This window comes from Sciurus carolinensis, chromosome 2 (assembly GCF_902686445.1).
Source record: "Sciurus carolinensis chromosome 2, mSciCar1.2, whole genome shotgun sequence".
Lineage (NCBI taxonomy): Eukaryota > Metazoa > Chordata > Mammalia > Rodentia > Sciuridae > Sciurus > Sciurus carolinensis.
Genome location: NC_062214.1, coordinates 146,216,385 through 146,234,770, shown reverse-complemented (window position 1 = coordinate 146,234,770; position 18,386 = coordinate 146,216,385). Strand labels below are relative to the sequence as shown.

The following is an 18,386-nucleotide window of genomic DNA, read 5'->3' as shown; positions in this document are numbered from 1 at the left end:
TGTTCTAAAGATTTTCATCTTTAATAATTGGAGTGGTCTGTGTTTTATTGATTTTTTTTTAACATTTTAATGATCATGTTTAACTGACTTGGCAAAGTGACTGGCAAAATAGTATTTCTTAGTTTAAACTGCATTATTTTGGCTTAACTAATCTATACTATTCTCCCTTTTTTGATTCTTTAGTTGAACAAAAAGTATTTGGGCTACATGCCTTTCTATTCTTTAAAAATGTTCTGACAAAAATTTCTTTCCTTTTTTTTTGTTTGTTTTTGTTGTTGTTTTCTAGCAAACATTTCTAAAATAAAAGATTAAGTATTTTAATTTTGAGATAATGTTCTTGGATTTTTTAAAATCTTGCTGGAGTTTATCAACTCTTCTTGTCCTATGATTTTGGTTCAATGACTTTATTATGATATCCTTTCACAAACACTGTTATCTAGTCTCTATTACGATTTCCAGAATGATCTTACAGCCTCTGAAATGCTTAAGCCTTTTTCAGAAAGTTAGGTCAGAAGAGAACAAGCTCAATAAGTTTACTTTTGTGCCTTTGTGCCCCTTCCGGGCAAACAGGCTTAAAGGGCTTCTGAAACTTTTTGGAAATTCTAATTTGATATGGATTTCCATAATGAACTTGGAAATACCACAGGTTCTCCAGATGCATTCCTAACTTCAATCCTAAATTCTCCTAAATCAATCAGAAATTATGATTAGCCAGTTTGTATGATGGAATCTGTGGTGTGCTCTGTACTGAAATCACATGAATTATCCTGTGAAGAAAAACACTGCTCTTCCTTCTTTCTCTTCCTCTTCGCTTTTCCTTAGCTGTGTATCCTTAGTATTCTTGCAAAAACGTTTATGTTTGATTTGTAATTTTCCAAGTACTTTCAAATGCATGCTTGTTTGATTTTATTCTTACATGACCCTTTGAGTTACGCTTTTTTTTCAGGTGAGAGGAAATGGCTTATTCAAGTTTACACAGAGCCAAAGTGGTAGGGCTAGTCCAGCTCCAGAAATGCAGCATGTGTACTTAAATCCAGGTCTTCTGTTCAAGTTCTATGCCTTTAATATACCTTGTTGCTGAAACAGTATAGTTGGCCCTCTGTATCTTCAGGTTCAGCATCTGTGGGTTTAACCAACTGTGGATGAGAAATATTTGAAAAAACATTGCATCTGTACTGAACATGTACAGATTTTTTCTTCTTATCCTTATTCCCTAAACAACACAACAACCACTTACATAACATTACATTCTATTGGGCCTAAGTATTCTAGAGATAAAGTATATGGGAGGTTGGGTGTAAATGCTATACCATTTACATAAGGGATTGAGTATACATGGGTTCTGGGACCAATTCCTTATGAATACCAAAGAATGACATATAGAATAGCAAACAGCTATTGTTGAACCCTGTTCACAAGGTAAACTTTTAACCCTGTAAACTTATTTGGCAAAATCAACACTTGGGATAGACTACTCTTGTTTTATATCTGACCATTTATTAAACTTTGAAAATTATGGCAGGTTTTAGTTTTGCTTTGGCAGGAAGAGTGACACAAAGGATCTATGAATTAATTCTTTTGTCATGTGAATTTTTGCAGTGTGGAACGGTATGATCCAAGTAAAGACTCCTGGGAGATGGTTGCATCCATGGCTGATAAAAGGATTCACTTTGGCGTGGGTGTCATGCTAGGCTTTATTTTTGTGGTGGGTGGACATAATGGTGTCTCACATTTGTCAAGCATTGAAAGATATGATCCCCATCAAAATCAGTGGACTGTGTGTAGACCAATGAAAGAACCTAGAACAGGTAATAATAATTTATAAATTTATAAAAATATAGGACAATGTTTTCTGTAGTTATGATCTTGGAATAGTAGTGCCATAGAAGAACAAGGGTATTACTTATTCAGAAAAAATCTGTTTTTTTATGATAAACTTGAAAGACAACTAGATAGGCGAAACAACATATTTCTTTACTGTGTTTTTAATATACCAGAGAGTATATTATTTTCTCAAACTTGGAGAACACATTCTGGGAAATGCTAGTAATAGAGTGTATCTTTCTAGAAGCTCTTTTTGTCCATATAATAGATCTCATCGTTTTGTGTTTTATAATGCCTCTCTCTCTCTCAGACACATACATACAACACACTTCTTGTATTGTTCTGTTTTGTTGTGAACATCAGTGATTCATACATTTACTTTTGAATGTTCTGTCCTCCTCAAAGAGCATAGTTGATAAGAAAAAGGGTTGTATTTCAGGGTTCCTAGAGAAAAAACAAATATATCATTGAGAGTAAGGAAAACTTGTTATTTTTGAATCCAAACTCAAATGATGTTATTTTAAGGGGCAGGTTTTAAGTTACCAATGGAAACGCTTTAGGACTACTCCTTATATTTATGATTAAAGAAACATAAATATCAAAACATAAATATCAAAAGGAAATTAACAGAACAAAATGGAATTAACCATTTCACAGTTTGCTGTAATCAGTTTTTACAGCATCCTGGAAAGGGAAAGCCATAAAAACAATGAGAACTTAAAATTTGTGTAGACTTGTTCATTTTTCAAATTATATAATAATATATAAAAGAGAATTTTTAAAAGCATAAAATGTAGTTCAGTATATTTGAAACCTAATAAAGTGCATGATTTCTAGAAAATATATATAAATATAAATGGATTGTAAAGCATATAGAAAGAAATAACTTAATAGTACTTTTCTGCCATAGTTTGCCCTGATCTGATCATTAAACATTATGTACATATATTGAAGTGTTGTACTGTACCCTGTAAATGTGTACAATTCATTAAAAATCAAAATTTAAATAGTACTTTCCTGTTGTGAGGGGAGATGGAGAATAGGATTAGAGAGCATTTATCTTTTAAGACTTTGTCTCTTTCATGTTAAGGATGTGTTTTTCTATTAAGTATATTTCTATATTGCTTTTTAATTATAATAGATTATTGAAATATATTTTAAGAAAACATTAAAATACAAATTGATTCTTAGAAAAAGTAGACTTCATAGCTAACATATCTTCTTTTCACCTACCTTTCCTAGGAGTTGGTGCTGCCGTAATTGATAACTACCTTTACGTAGTCGGGGGTCACTCAGGGTCTTCCTATCTGAACACAGTGCAGAAATATGACCCTATCTCAGATACGTGGCTGGATTCAGCTGGCATGATATACTGTCGCTGCAATTTTGGATTAACTGCCCTTTGATAAGAGTGAACACCTGGAAATCATGTGGTAGTGAAACTTGTGCCACCCAAAAGGATGTCCAGTTTTCTGAAACCTAAAAGCTACGTTGCTTTCTTTTTAACTTGAAGTGGCATGAAAACTCAAAGTTTTGTTGGATACTTTGAATTGTCAAGTAGTTTTGGTTGCTCTTGGAAACACAGTAAATCAATAATCAAAGAAGAAGAAAATACGGAAAGATCTTGCCAATTGAATTGTGCACTTCTTCCCCAAGACTGAGATAGACTAGTTTTATGTTCCTAAGTGGAGAAAACCATGCTGCTTTTTAATTTTTTTATTTTTAGCTCTCCCTCCTTGATAGGTATTATGATTTATGAGGATGAGAGAGGCTTTAGATTCTGAAGTGTATGGAATGATTGGACAGATTGTTTATACTGCTTGTTGTGTGTAAATTCATATGCTTCACATTTTTAAAACAAAGGGCTGCTTTTACTTTTGGTACTTTTAAGGGTTGTAAATAACATGCCATAGTGAGTTATCTGAATATTCTTCCTGCTAAAATGGTTTTAGGGCTAGTTGTATAATATATTTGCAAGACAATTGGTTTTATTGTCATATTGGGGCCCTGTTTTAAGAAGCCAGATACTGTTTATGCCTTTTATATATGGGCAGGTTAATGCTGGATGAATTTTGTTACTCATCTATGCTATGATAAGCATGGATAGAAAGAGCTGATCATACCAGTTGTTTCAGTTTTTCTTTAGTAGTACAACAGGATTCCCAGTGTTGATGTAAATATTTGAAAGTATTTAGGACCACCCTTAGTGCTTATTGATTTTTTTCATGTATCCTTACAATAATTTTAGTTTTTTAAGATCTTTGTTTGCATTTTCCAAGTGTTCAGATATAAAAATGGTGCTAACTGTAGGATCTATATAACAAGGCTATAATGGATGTTCTTTTGGATGTTTGCTGTGACATATGCATGACATATTTTGATAGTCTTTTTCATTTTACTGGCTTGATTTGTTTGTGCTTATTAAAGATGTTAGTGATTACATTAATGTTAACATCCAAAAATCATCAGGATGGCCGCCTGTTATGTTTTTCATGGTTACTGAAAAGTGATTTAAAGAAAGATACGCTTTTGGTCTTCTTTCTTCTTGTGCTGGATTATCACATCCTTCTTAAAAACAGAAATATATGCATTAAGTATAAAGCACTAGGCAGTTATGCATTACTTTGTACATTTCTTAGGTAACTAAATATTTTAAAGTTATTGAGGAAAACTGGAACTCGATGTTTACTTGAGTAATGGTTCTAATTTGGTTCTGCTTTGATTAAAGAGATGATCTTTTAAAACAAAATCTCATTAGCCAGTGAACGCTTATTTAAAAGATATGGTTAACTTATTTTATTTTAGCATGTTTTAGTAAATGTCTGTAAGTCTTTAACACATTAACTTGCATTTTTTTATGATGTTGGTACTTGTGTTTTAGGTACTGTAGTCATTTCGTTTTTATTTTCTTAATTTTTTTCTTGCCCACTATATCTTTATAAAGTCTCTGCAAGACCACTGTATATTTTTCCTAAGAAAATAATTCATACAGCATTCTTAAGTGCCATAATATTCTAAATTATTGTTAAGAAGCCATTTGTAATTATAAAACATAGGTTCAGTTGTTAGCATATATGTTATTTCTTAAAAACTATAACCAGGTAATTTGCAGTTTTTCTTGTTCTTCCATAAACTACCTGTTGTAGAGTTGACTATATACTACAAAACTATGTAAAATCATCTTTAATCAAAAAAGTAGTATCATGCTTTAGGAATCTTTGCACAGATTATTAAACCTTGCAAGTGATTTTTAGTCTCTTCTATCTTAGAACTCAACAGGAGCTACTAATAAAATCAAATGAGTATTTTCCATGTTGCTTGTTTGAATAACAATATATAGCAATAACTTTTTCATTAATTTGAATAAATCTGTTGACTAGTAATAAGGTGCACTATTGTGGTTGGTCTAAACTTTATATAAAGAAAAGCAATTTAAAATAGATTCCATTACATACTTACTTTTAACCCCCTAAGTCAGTTGTCTTTGTTTTTATCAATCATATTATTAAATACATATTATTATACTATTTTTGATTCCCTTCTTCCAGAAGATAAGGGAATTTGGAAGACTAGAAAATTATTTTAATTGTAAATACAGCTATACTGCTTTATTTTTAACAATGTTTAACTCGTGTTCTTTCCACTATCAAGTTAGTATAAAACATATAATCCTTTGGTAAATTAGGTCAAAAGCATATACTGATAATTATTTTTGAAAAATCTAAATTTCATTTGGTGAAGACTAAATGTGAAACATTTTGGGCAATAGTAGGAGCCATGTACCAGTGAACAAATTATGAAAACCTGTGAAGAAAAAAAATTCAAAATTTAGAAATATATTTATTTTAGGATTGCTATTGTACTGTTCATAACATCTGGAACTACTAATATGACTTGACAACTGGTAAGTTTACAGTAGAGCTTTCTCTTAAAAATTTGTGAGAAGTTTCATCATGAATATTTCACTAACAAATTGTGAATTTAAAGCCACGTTTCTTCTTTTTTTTTTTTTTTTTTTTTTTTACGTTTCTTCTTAAAAAGACTCAAATGTTTGGTTATAAATCCCCAGGTTTAATGGTATTAAAAATGATTATATATCTTCAGGCAAGCTAAAGCAATTTCAGATTGCCCAGAAATATTTTGAATAAGAAAGCAGAGGGGAACAGAAATTAATATAATCAAGTGCAAAATAATTACCTTTTATAATTACATTATAAAGATTGTTAGGTATGTTTGGCCATTTAATTTTGGTTGGATTTAGTAATAGAATTTAACTAATTTTTTTTCTTTTTTCTTTTTTTGGTTTTGGGGATTGAACTCAGGGACCTCGACAACTGAGCCACATCCCCAACCCTATTTTGTATTTTATTCAGAGACAGGGTCTCACTGAGTTCCTTAGTGCCTCTCTTTTGGTGAGGCTGGCTTTGAACTCGTGATTCTCTTGCCTCAGACTCCCTAGTTCCTGGGATTACAGGCGTTCATCACCCGCCTGGCTAATTTAACTAATTTTTAAAGTAACCCAAAGGATATTTACAAGTTCCATTTGTTATTGCTAATATTGTTTGAAATCTGAATGAATATAAATTATAGGAAGTAACAGCAAGTGATACAAAATGGCATTAGGTTTTGAAAGTTAATTTTGATGGTTGGACAGATATAGAGGATCTATATGCAGGAGATACTGTGTTAGATGCTGTGGTAGTTAGAAATATGAATAAGATACAGTCTTCTCACTCAGAAGAGTAAAATACAGTGGAGGAGTCCTATATCCCAGTAACTGTTATGGTAAAGTATCAATCTAATTCCTTATCTCCAACATCGTAACTTCCTAAACATCTAGATTATGTGTAAACAATTATTTAGAGTCTGATTAGGTTTTAATGGCATTAAAAAGAATTATGAAAAACTTAAGGCTTATAGAATTCCACATTTCCTGAAATTGGATAATGTATTTCCTAGAAGAAACACAAAACCATAGGGGAAAAAAAACCAAAACTATTTCCTAGAGTATCAAAGCTCTGGCTAACACTGAAGAAAATATGTAGGTATCATGCTGTGTTAATTTTCAGTTTTGGTGTTGGATTCCTGGTATTGTCACCTAAGTGCTCATTTTCAGGAAAATCAGATTCTACAGTAAACTTACTGCTTAAAGTTCAATAAACTTGTGATAACCTCTATAACCTCTGTAGTCAGAAAGTTAAGAAATTATAAATGTCTCATGTCAAGTTAACATCCAGTTCTATTCCTTAACCTTTTCTTCCCTTTGTAAACAGCACTTTAATTAGACATGATTTAATTAGATAATGATTCTGTGACTGGATATATATTGACTTTTCACTTACAGTATATTGTTTCAATTTTGAGACACATTTGATGAGACTGAGGAATACAATAAATACATTTTAAATATTATAGGTTTACAAATTTTCTTACTAGTGTGAATATGGAGTCAAATAAAAATCCAGTTTACATCTCTGCAGAGAGAAAAATTGTTATTATCCATGTGTCTTTTATATTACACATATTTAGAGATAATTTATTGTTAATTTTGTCAAGTTATCATGTGTAAAGTCCCATTCATTTTAAAATACTAAGCAAAAAGTTCCAAGTTTGCCTTAAAATACAAGTGAAATTAAAGAACTGGATGATAATGCCTATATTTTTGCCTTATGAATTGTGCTGTATCATAAACCAGAGATGGTTTTAATTTTAACAGGATTCTGAAATTTTGTAGATGTAGGGTACTAATATTTGTACTCTCTTGCAAAGAATGTGGATAATGTTAATGTTTAAATGTTTTTGTATCTATTTTACCTCTGAATATGTACCTTTTTAGCATCAGGGTTTTATTTTATTTTTGTTTACATAGTAAAGTGGCATTTAACTTGTTGAAGATTATATTCTTTTGTCTTTTATTTTAAAAATTCTTTGTGAATATTATTGTGGTAATGCTCTGTAATAGTTATGATTAAATTTCACTTAATGTGAAGTGTTTAAAATAAAATTTAAAAATTTAAATGTGTATCATATAATTATTGTGAACTAGACCAATCTAATTTTTCATGCTTAACTTGGGTTCTTTTTGGTATATAGATAGTAGCCTTGAATTTGAAATGGGTGTGGGGTGGCAATTCATTTACATCCTCATTACCAGATTACCATAAAACATGTCTTAGACCACAATCTGCCTCACATTCATACATTTACTAAACAAAACAGGCACAGAAATATGCTCAATGCAGTTTAGTTTTCTGTCCTTTTAGATTCCCTAACCAGCCTTATGAGGAAGGTTTACTTGAGGCAGACAAGCCAGTATCCCAGATAATTCCCTTTTATGATCAGCATCAAGTAGCAAGCCCTAATGAAAGAGCTGTAAACTGTGGTTGAGACCCAGGTGTCATCTTTAAGAAAGTTGTAAATTATAGGCCTGAATGGAATCTATCTTTACTATCACTAGAAAGAACAAATTTCTGATACTATGTTAGTCTATAAGCCACTTCCTGTACATGGTCCTGACCTTTAATATGCTAATTAGCAAAAATTGCTTGTCAGTCAGATTATGAATAACACGTACTAGTACTTGCCTTGAGTATGAGTTTCCTAATTAGAAAGCCAGCAAACTATGTCTTAACTGCATTCCTTATGAGGGCAACGCCTAGAGTTGAGGTTAGAACTTAACAGATACATCCTTAAATGTATAATAGATGTCATAAAGCATATGAATATGCATTTTGAGATGCAGACATAATAAAATATTGAAATTAAAATTTCTTTGCAAAGTGGTTGCTTTTTCAGTTTTGCCTTTTTTTATTGTAAGGCATTTCACATTACCCAGAAATCATTGTAAAACCTGGCAGTAGACAATTAGCTTAGTATATGCAAGACATGAAGGAAGCCTGAGTGCAGTGGCACATGCCTGTGATTCCAGCAGCTCAGAAGACTGAGGTAGGAGGATTGAGAGTTCAAAGTCAGCCTCGGAACTCAGCGAGACCCTGTCTCAAAATAAAAAAAATAATAAAAAGGTATGGGGATGTGGCTCAGTGGTTAAGCACCCCTGGGTTTAATCCCTGATCCCCCCCGCCAAAAAAAAAGACATGAGGGAAGGTAAGTAAACCACATCCTACATTTCCACTGGAAGTGGAAAAATGACACCTCTGATCCATCCTTTCTAAACCGACACCACTCAGGGAAGGAGAATTAGAAGAATGTGCCACTCTGGCAGAGCATCATCTGTGCCTTGGGTTCTTTCATAAAATAACTTCATGGTTCTTGTGCTTGAAGCAGTCATGGGAGTGAAACTTCAGAAAACTGAGTGAATACAGAAAAGCCCTTCTTGTTCCAAACCAGAATTCAAGGCTAGGAATAAAACTGTTGCGATAAAGAGAGTACTAGTGAGTGTCCATGTGTCTCCCAAGTTTTTCTTTCTTTCTTTCTTTTTTTCATAGAAACATAACCTCCATGTACCCATCACACAGCTTCAACTAGTTTAGCAAATTTGCTAATCTTACTTCTACTTACTGGCCCTGAGTTTGTTTGTTTGTTTGTTTTGCATTGTTGGGATTGAACTCAGAGTCACTTTACTATTGAGCTACATTCACAGTCCTTTTATTTTGTGACAGTGTCTTGCTTAGTTACTCAGGCTGGCCTATTTTTCAGTTGGACTATTTGGGGGTTTTGTTTGTTTGTTTGTTTTGGTAGTGAATCTTCTGAGTTCCTTTTATATTTTGGATATTTGTCCCTTGTCAGATGTATGGTTTGCAAATATTTTCTTTCATTTTATAGATTGTTTCTTCTTTTTTTCTATGCTTTGAAGTTTTATCCAAAAACTACCTGCCCACTCCAATGTCCTGAAGCATTTCACCTATCTTTCTACAAGTTTCATAGTTTCAGGTCTTACATTTAAGTCTGGTCCATTTTGATTTGACTTTTTGTAACTGGTGAGAGATAGGGGTCTCATTTCATTCTTCTACATATGGCTCTCCAATTTTCCCAGCACTATTTGTTGAACAGACTGTTCTTTCTCTAATGCATATTCTTAGCACCTTTGTTGATAATCGGTGGGTTATAGTTGCATGTGTTTAATTCTAGGATCTTATTTCTGTTCCATTGGTCTGTATGTCTGTTTTAATGCCAGTACTATGCTGTTTTAGTGGCTACCTCTTTTTTTTTTTAATTTATTTTTATTGTAAACAAATGGAATACATGTTGTTTCTGTTTGTACATGGAGTAACAGCATACCATTTGCATATTCATACATTTACATAGAGTAATGATGTTTGATTAATTCCATTATTTTTTTCTTTCCCCCCCACCCCTCCCACCTCTCTTTTCCCTCTATACAGTCCCTCCTTCCTCCATTCTTGTCCCCACCCACCCCCCATTACGTGTCATCATCCACTTATCAATGAGATCATTCACCTTTTGGATTTTTGAGATTGGCTTATCTCACTTAACATGATATTCTCCAATTTCATCCATTTGCCTGCAAATGCCATAATTTTATTATTCTTTATAGCTGAGTAATATTCCATTGTGTATATATACCACAGTTTCTTTATCCATTCATCAATCAAAGGGCATCGAGGTTGGTTCCACAGTCTGGCTATTGTGAATTGAGCAGCTATGAACATTGATGTGGCTCTCTGTAGTATGCTGATTTTAAGTCCTTTGGGTATAGGTCGAGGAGTGGGATAGCTGGGTCAAATGGTAGGTCCATTCCAAGTTCTGAGGAATCCACACTGCTTTCCAGAGTGGCTGCACTAATTTGCAGTTCCACCAGCAATGTATGAGTGTACCTTTTTCCTCACATCCTCTCCAACACCTTTTGTTGCTTGTATTCTTGATAATCGCCATTCTGATTGGGGTGAGATGGAATCTTAGTGTAGTTTTGATTTGCATTTCTCTTATTACTGAAGATGGTGAACATTTTTTCATATGTTTGTTGATTGCTTGTAGATCTTCTGTGAAGTGTCTGTTCATATCCTTAGCCCGTTTGTTGATTGGAATATTTGTATTCTTGGTGTAGAGTTTTTTGAGTTCTTTATATATTCTGGAAATTAGTGCTCTATCTGAAGTATGAATGGCAAAGATATTCTCCCACTCTGTAGGCTTTCTCTTCACATTGCTGATAGTTTCCTTTGCTGAGAGAAAGCTTTTTAGTTTGAATCTATCCCAGTTATTAATTCTTGCTTTTATTTCTTGTGCTATGGGAGTCCTGTTAAGGAAGTCTGATCCTAATCCAACAAGGTGAAGATTTGGACCTACTTTTTCTTCGATAAGATGCAGCGTCTCTGGTCTGATTTCAATGTCCTTGATCCATTGTGAGTTGATTTTTGTGCAGCGTGAGAGATAGGGGTTTAGTTTCATTCTGTTGCATATGGATTTCCAGTTTTCCCAGTACCATTTGTTGAAGAGGCTATCTTTTCTCCCTTGCATATTTTTGGCCCCTTTGTCTAGTATGAGAAAATTGTATTTATTTGGGTTTGTGTCTGTGTCCTCTGTTCTGTACCATTGATCTACCTGTCTATTTTGGTGCCAATACCATGCTGTTTTTGTTACTATTGTTTTGTAGTATAGTTGAAGTTCTGGTATTGCGATACCCCCTGTTTCATTCTTCCTGCTAAGGATTGCTTTAGCTATTCTGGGTTTCTTATTCTTCCAAATGAATTTCATGATTGCTTGCTCTATTTCTGTAAGGTATGTCATTGGGATTTTAATTGGAATTGCATTGAATCTGTATAGCACTTTTGGTAGTATGGCCATTTTGACAATATTAATTCTGTCTATCCAAGAACATGGGAGATCTTTCCATCTTCCAATGTCTTCCTTAATTTCTTTCTTCAATGTTTTGTAGTTTTCATTGTAGAGATCTTTTACTTTGGTTAGATTGATTCCCAAGTATTTTATTTTTTTTGAGGCTATTGCAAATGGAGTTGTTTTCCTCATTTCCCTTTAGTTGTTTCATCGCTTGCGTATAAAAATGCTTTAGATTTATGCATGTTGATTTTATAGCCTGCTATTTTGCTGAATTCATTGATGAGTTCTAGAAGTTTTCTGGAGGATGTTTTTGGATCCTCTAAATATAGAATCATGTCATCCGCAAATAGTGACAGCTTAAATTCCTCTTTTCCTATTTGTATCCCTTTAATTTCTTTGGTCTGCCTAATTGCTCTGGCTAGAGTTTCGAGTACAATGTTAAATAGAAGTGGTGAAAGAGGACATCCCTATCTTGTTCCCGTTTTTAAAGGAAATGGTTTCAGTTTTTCTCCATTAAGAATGATGTTGACCATGGGCTTAGCATAAATAGCCTTTACAATGTTCAGGTATGTTCCTACTATCCCTATTTTTTTCTAGTGTTTTGAGCATGAAAGGGTGTTGTATTTTGTTGAACGATTTTTCTGTGTCAATTGAAATAACCGTATGATTCTTATCCTTAAGCCTATTGATATGATGGATTATGTTTATTGATTTACGAATGTTGAACCATCCTTGCATTCCAGGGATGAACCCCACTTGATCGTGGTGCACAATTTTCTTAATATGTTTTGAATACAGTTTGCCAATATTTTGTAAGGATCTTTGCATCTATATTTGTTGGGGGTTATGCCATGCGAACTCGCCGAAGATGGCGCCTGGCAGCTAGCCAGAAGCTGTTTTGATCACATTGAAGGTACGCGTGCACAGGTGTTCTCAAGTGCTCCTGCTTGCGCCTGCTCATGATTGGGCAGCTGGCTCCTTGTCTGATCTCAACTGGCGTGGCTCCGCCCTCTGCCTCTTGGAGGGAATATAAGCGGACAGTAGGTAGTAGAGAAAGAGCAGCAGCAGGCAGAGAAAAGTGATAAGGAGTAAGGAGCAGCAGTATGCAGAGAAAAGTGACAAGGAGTAAGGAGCGACAGTAAGAGGAGCAGCTAGCAGAAAGAAACAGAGAAGCCATTAGCAGAAAGGAAGAAGAAGAAGCGGCAAGCAGATACAAACAGCAAGTAGGGGCAGCGGCAGAAGATAGAGCGGAGAGCGGAGAACTGAGAACACATCTTTAGGTTGCAGATCACAGATTGCAGTACGCGGGACACATCCCTAAAGCACCTTAGGTAGACGGACCCTTAGTTCACAGGATGCAGGACACACCTTTAAGAAGCAGCAGCAAAACTGAGAAGACATGGATTTCTGAAAGTGTAGTCTCTCTCTTAAGCGAAGTCTTTCTCTCTTATGCAAAGCCTCTCTCTCTCTCTCTCTCTCTCTTCTCTTAAAGCAATCAAATCTCAGTTCCTCTATTCTCTATACCCGCACAAAGTGTTGCTGCAGGCGGTGACAAATTGCCATGGGCGGCGACATATATTCATCAAGGATATTGGTCTAAAATTTTCTTTCATTGATGTGTCTTTTCCTGGTTTGGGTATGAGTGTGATATTAGCTTCATAGAATGAGTTCGGTAGGGTACCCTCCTATTCTATTTCCTGGAATACTTTGAGAAGTATTGGAATGAGTTCTTCTTTGAAGGTCTTATAGAACTCGGCTGAGAATCCGTCTGGTCCTGGGCTTTTCTTGGATGGTAGATTTTTAATGGCTTCTTCTATTTCATTGCTTGATATTGATCTGTTTAAACCGTGTATGTCCTCCTGGTTCAGTTTGGGAGGAGCATATGTCTCTAGAAATTTTTCAATGTCCTCGGTAGTTTCTATTTTGTTGGAATACAGATTTTCAAAGTAGCTTCTCATTATGTTCTGTATCTCAGTGGTGTCTGTCGTGATATTTCCTTTTGCATCATGTATTTTAGTAATTTGAGTCTTCTCTCTCCTCTTTGTTAGTGTGGCTAAGGGTTTATCTATTTTGTTTACTTTCTCAAAGAACCAACTTTTTGTTTTGTCACTTTTTTGAATTGTTTCTTTTGTTTCAATTTCATTGATTTCAACTCTGATTTTAATTATTTCCTGTCTTCTACTACTTTTGCTATTATTCTCTTCTTCTTTTTCTAGGGCTTTGAGCTGTAATGTTAGGTCATTTAGTTGTTGACTTTTCATTCTTTTCTGGAATGCGCTCCATGCAATGAATTTTCCTCTTAGTACTGCTTTCATAGTGTCCCATGAATTTTCCTCTTAGTACTGCTTTCATAGTGTCCCAGAGATTTTGATATATTGTATCATCATTCTTATTGACCTCTAAGAATTTTTTAATCTCCTCCCTGATGTTTTTTGTTATCCATGTTTCATTCAATAGCATATTATTTAGTCTCCAGGTGTTGGAATAATTTCTGTTTTTTATTTTGTCATTGATTTCTACTCTCAGTTCATTATGATCTGATAGAACACAAGGCAGTATCTCTATTTTTTTGCATTTCCTAAGGACTGCTTTGTGGCATAACACATGGTCTATTTTCGAGAAGGTTCCATGTGCTGCTGAGAAGAACGTGAATCTGCTCGTTGATGGATGGAATATTCTATATATGTCTATTAAGTCTAGGTTATTGATTGTGTTATTGAGTTCTGTGGTTTCTTTGGTTGGTTTTTGTTTGGAAGATCTATCTAGTGGTGACAGCAGTGCATTAAAGTCGCCCAGAATTATTGTGTTGTGGTCTATGTGATTCTTGAAATTGAGAAGGATTTGTTTGATGTAAGGGGATGCACCATTGTTTGGGGCATAAATATTTACTATTGTTATGTCTTCCTGATTTATGGTTCCCTTAAGCAGCATGAAATGTCCTTCTTTATCCCTTCTGACTAACTTTGGCTTGAAGACCACTTTATCTGATATAAGGATGGAAACCCCCGCTTTTTTACTGAGTCCATGTGCGTGGTAGGTTTTTTCCCATCCTTTCACCTTTAGTCTCTGGATGTCTTTTTCTATGAGATGAGTCTCTTGCAGGCAGCATATTGTTGGGTCTTTCATTTTAATCCATTCTGCCAGTCTATGTCTTTTGATTGATGAGTTTAGGCCATTAACATTCAGGGTTATTATTGAGAAATGATTTGTATTCCCAGTCATTTGGCTTATTTTTGTTTTTTAAGTTGGCTTGGTTTCTCCTTTGAGTGTTTTTCTCTAAGGTAGTTCCTCCCTTTGCTGACCTACATTGTTGTTTTTCATTTCCTCCTCATGGAATATTTTGTTGAGAACATTCTGTAGTGCAGGCTTAGTGGCTACCTCTTTATAGTGTATTTTGAAGTCAGCCTTCTGACTGAAGGGCAGAACAAATCTTCCTCTTTGTTCTTTTTGCTCAAGATGACTTTGGCTCTTTGTGTGGGGGGATGTGTGCGTGTGTGTGTGTGTGTGTGTGTGTTTCCATACAAATTTTAGATTTATTTTGTGCTTCTGTGAAGAATGTCATTTGGTAGGGATTGCATTGAATCTGTAGATCACTTGGGGCTTTGGGTACTATAAACATTTTAGCAATATTGATTCTTCCAATCCAAGAACACAGTATGTCTTTCCTTCCTACTCCCTATCGTTTTTTTGTTTTTTGTTTTTTTATGTTTTTGTTTTTGTTTTGGTGTCCTCTTCAATTTCTTTCATCAGTGCTTTATAGTTTTCATTACAGAGATTCTCAGCTCTTTGGTTAAATTTATTCCTAGGGTTATTTTTTGTAACTATTGTAAATGAGATTGGTTTCTCAATTTTTTTTTAGATAACTTTCTATTGCCATATAGAAATACTACCATTTTTATGTTACTTTTGTATTCTGCAACTTTGCTGAATTTATTTGTTTCAATAGTTTTTTTGTTTGACTCTGGGGTTTTCCAGATATAAGATCATGTTATTTGCAAACAGTGACAATTTCACTTCACTCCTTCCACTTTTGGTGCCCTTTATTTCTTTTTCCTGCCTCTTTGCTCTGGCTAGTATATTATGTTGAATAAGTGTGGTGAAACCCACTTCTCTGTTTATACCCAACAGACTTAAAATCAGTGTACTATAGTGACACAGCCACATCAATGTTTATAGCAGCTCAATTCATAATAACTAAACTATGAAACCAGCCTAGATGCCCTTCAGCAGATGAATGGATAAAAAAAAATGGAATATATATACACAATGGAATATTACTCAAGTCTCAAAGAAGACTGGAATTATGGCATTTGCAGGTAAATGGATGGAGTTGGAGAATATCATGCTAAGTGAAATAAGCCAATCCCAAAAAACCCAAGACCAAATGTTTTCTCTGACATATGGATGCTGATCCATAATGGTGTGTGTGGGGCAGCTAGGAAGAATGGAGGAACTTCAGATTGGGTAGAGGGGAGTGAGGGGAGGGGAGGGGGTGAAGGGGTGAGAAAGATGGTGGAATGAGATGGACATTATTACCCTATGTACATGTATGATTGCATGAAGGGTGCGACCCTGCATCTTGTACAGCCAGAGAAATGAGAAGTTGTGCTTCAGTGAATTTGTGTTCAGTGAGTTGAAATGCATTCTGCTGTCATGTATAACTAATTAGAACGAAAAAACTAACTATAGTATGGATTATAGTAAATAATAATCTATCAATATTCTATCAAAAAAAAAGAAAAGAAAAGAAAATGGGCATCTTGCTGAGAGCAGTGTCGCATGCCTGAAATCCTAGCAACTTGGGAGGCCGAGGGAGGGGAATCACAAGTTGAAGAACAACTTTGTCTCACTTAGTGAGACCCTGTTTCAAAATGAAAAATAAAAAAAGGACTGGAGATGTAGCTCAGTGGTGGAGTGTCCCTGGGTTTAGTCCCAAGTACTGAGGTAGGGGGCATCTTTATCGTGTTTCAGGTGTTAAAAAGAAAACTTTCAGTTTTCCCCCATTAAGTATGATGTTAGCTGTTGGTTTGTTATATGTGGCCTGTATTACATTGAGGTACATTCCTTCTATTCCTAATATTTTAAAGAATTTTTAGAAACGAAAAAATGTTGAATTTTATCAAATGATTGTTCTGTGTGTATTTATGTGGAGTATGACAGTTATTGATTTTCACATGTCAAACCATTTTTTCATTCCAGGAATGAAACCCACTCTATCGTGGTGAATCTTTTTGATGTGCTGTTTGGACTTGATTTGCTGGTATTTTGTTGAGATTTTTTTCATCTATGTTCATCAGGGAGATTGGCTTATGGTTTTCTTTTTCTTTTTTTTTTTGGCGGTGCTGGGGATCAAACCCAGGGCCTTGTGCTTGCAAGGCAAGCACTCTACCGACTGAACTATCTCCCCAGCCCTGGTTTTATTTTTATGTTGTGTCTGTGTTTGGTTTTGGTATCAGGGTAATGCTGGCTGTGTACAATAAGTTTGGAAGATTTACTCCTCTTTCTTTTCAAAATAATTTGAGAAGAGTAGGAACTGATTCTTCTTTAGTTGTTTGAGAGATTCAGCATTGGAGCCTTCTGGTCCTAGGCTTTTCTTAGATAGGAGACTTCTTATTACTGATTAAATTTTGCCCTTGTTATTGTTTTTTTCTGGTCTTCTACTTCTTCATACTTCATTCTCGCTAAGGTATATGTGTCCAGGACACCATCTGTTTCTTCTAGGTTACCAAATTTGCTGATATATATAGATAGTTGTTCATAACAATTTCTAATGATCCTATTTCTCTGATGTCATTTGTAATCTATTTTTTTCATTTTTGATTTTATTATTTGCATCTTCTCTATTTTTTCTTAGTCTAGCTAAGGGTTTGACAATTTTATCTTTTAAAAAGAGCATGGTGGTTTATGCCTGTAATCCCAGCAGCCTAGGAAGCTGAGGCAGGAGGATTGTAAATTTGAGGCCAGCCTTAGCAACTCAGCAAGACCCTAAGCAACTTAGCAAGACCCTGTCTCAAAATAAAAAATAAAAAGGACTTGGATGTGGTTAAGTGATTAAGCACCCCTGGGTTCAATCTCCAGTACCAAATAAAAAATAAAAATAAAAAAGAGCAACGGTTTTTGTTGATCTTTTGTATTTTTTGAACCTCCATTTCATTTATTTCTTCTCTGATTCTTATTATTTCTTTTCCTCTATTAATTTTATCTTTAGTTTGATCTTGTTCTTTTATTTCCTTGAGGTGTAATATTAGATCATTCATTTGAGATTTCTGCTTTTAAAATGTAGGCTATAAAAAAAGTTTTTTGCTTTTTAAAAACCATACAAAAATTATTAACTTAATTTAAAATTTTAAAAATATTATCAAAGTTACAGAAGTATAAGATTAATAGGGTTCTTGTATTCCTTTTTCAAAATTAGCCAATTTTTAATGTTTCGCTCCATTTGTTTTTATCATCCTTTCTTACTTTTTTCAAGTCATATGAAAGTAGGTTGCATACATTATGTCCTTTTATCCATTAGTACTAAAATCCTAAAAACAAGGATTTTTTTTTGTCATTTAACCACAATCAGATATCAGATTCAAGTATCCTATGCTTTGTCTTTTCTATTACATTTTCTTCCCGAGCAATGCTACCACCCATTCCTCCAAGGGACGGTGGCACCTTTTGCCAAGTATTTAGAGATCCCCATAAGGTTGCTAGTTGTTCAGAAGGGAAAGGTAGGAAATGCCTTTTTTTTTTAATTTAAGTTTTTAGTTGTTGATCTGTTTTTATTTTATTTATTTATATGTGGTGCCGAGAATCAAACC

At 34.3% G+C, this 18,386-nt stretch overlaps 1 protein-coding gene across 3 annotated transcripts in view; it reads left to right on the top strand.

The window, feature by feature from the left end:
- Positions 1–5,809, top strand: part of Klhl28 (kelch like family member 28) — a 33,068-nt gene extending 27,259 nt beyond the window's left edge. For all 3 annotated transcript variants that reach the window (XM_047542103.1, XM_047542104.1, XM_047542102.1), the window contains exons 4-5: positions 1,600–1,808; positions 3,067–5,809. In XM_047542103.1, coding sequence (XP_047398059.1) covers positions 1,600–1,808; positions 3,067–3,230 — 373 coding nt within the window. In that variant the 3' untranslated portion in view covers positions 3,231–5,809. The remainder of the gene's footprint in view (positions 1–1,599; positions 1,809–3,066) is intronic.
- Positions 5,810–18,386: the final 12,577 nt, after the last annotated feature.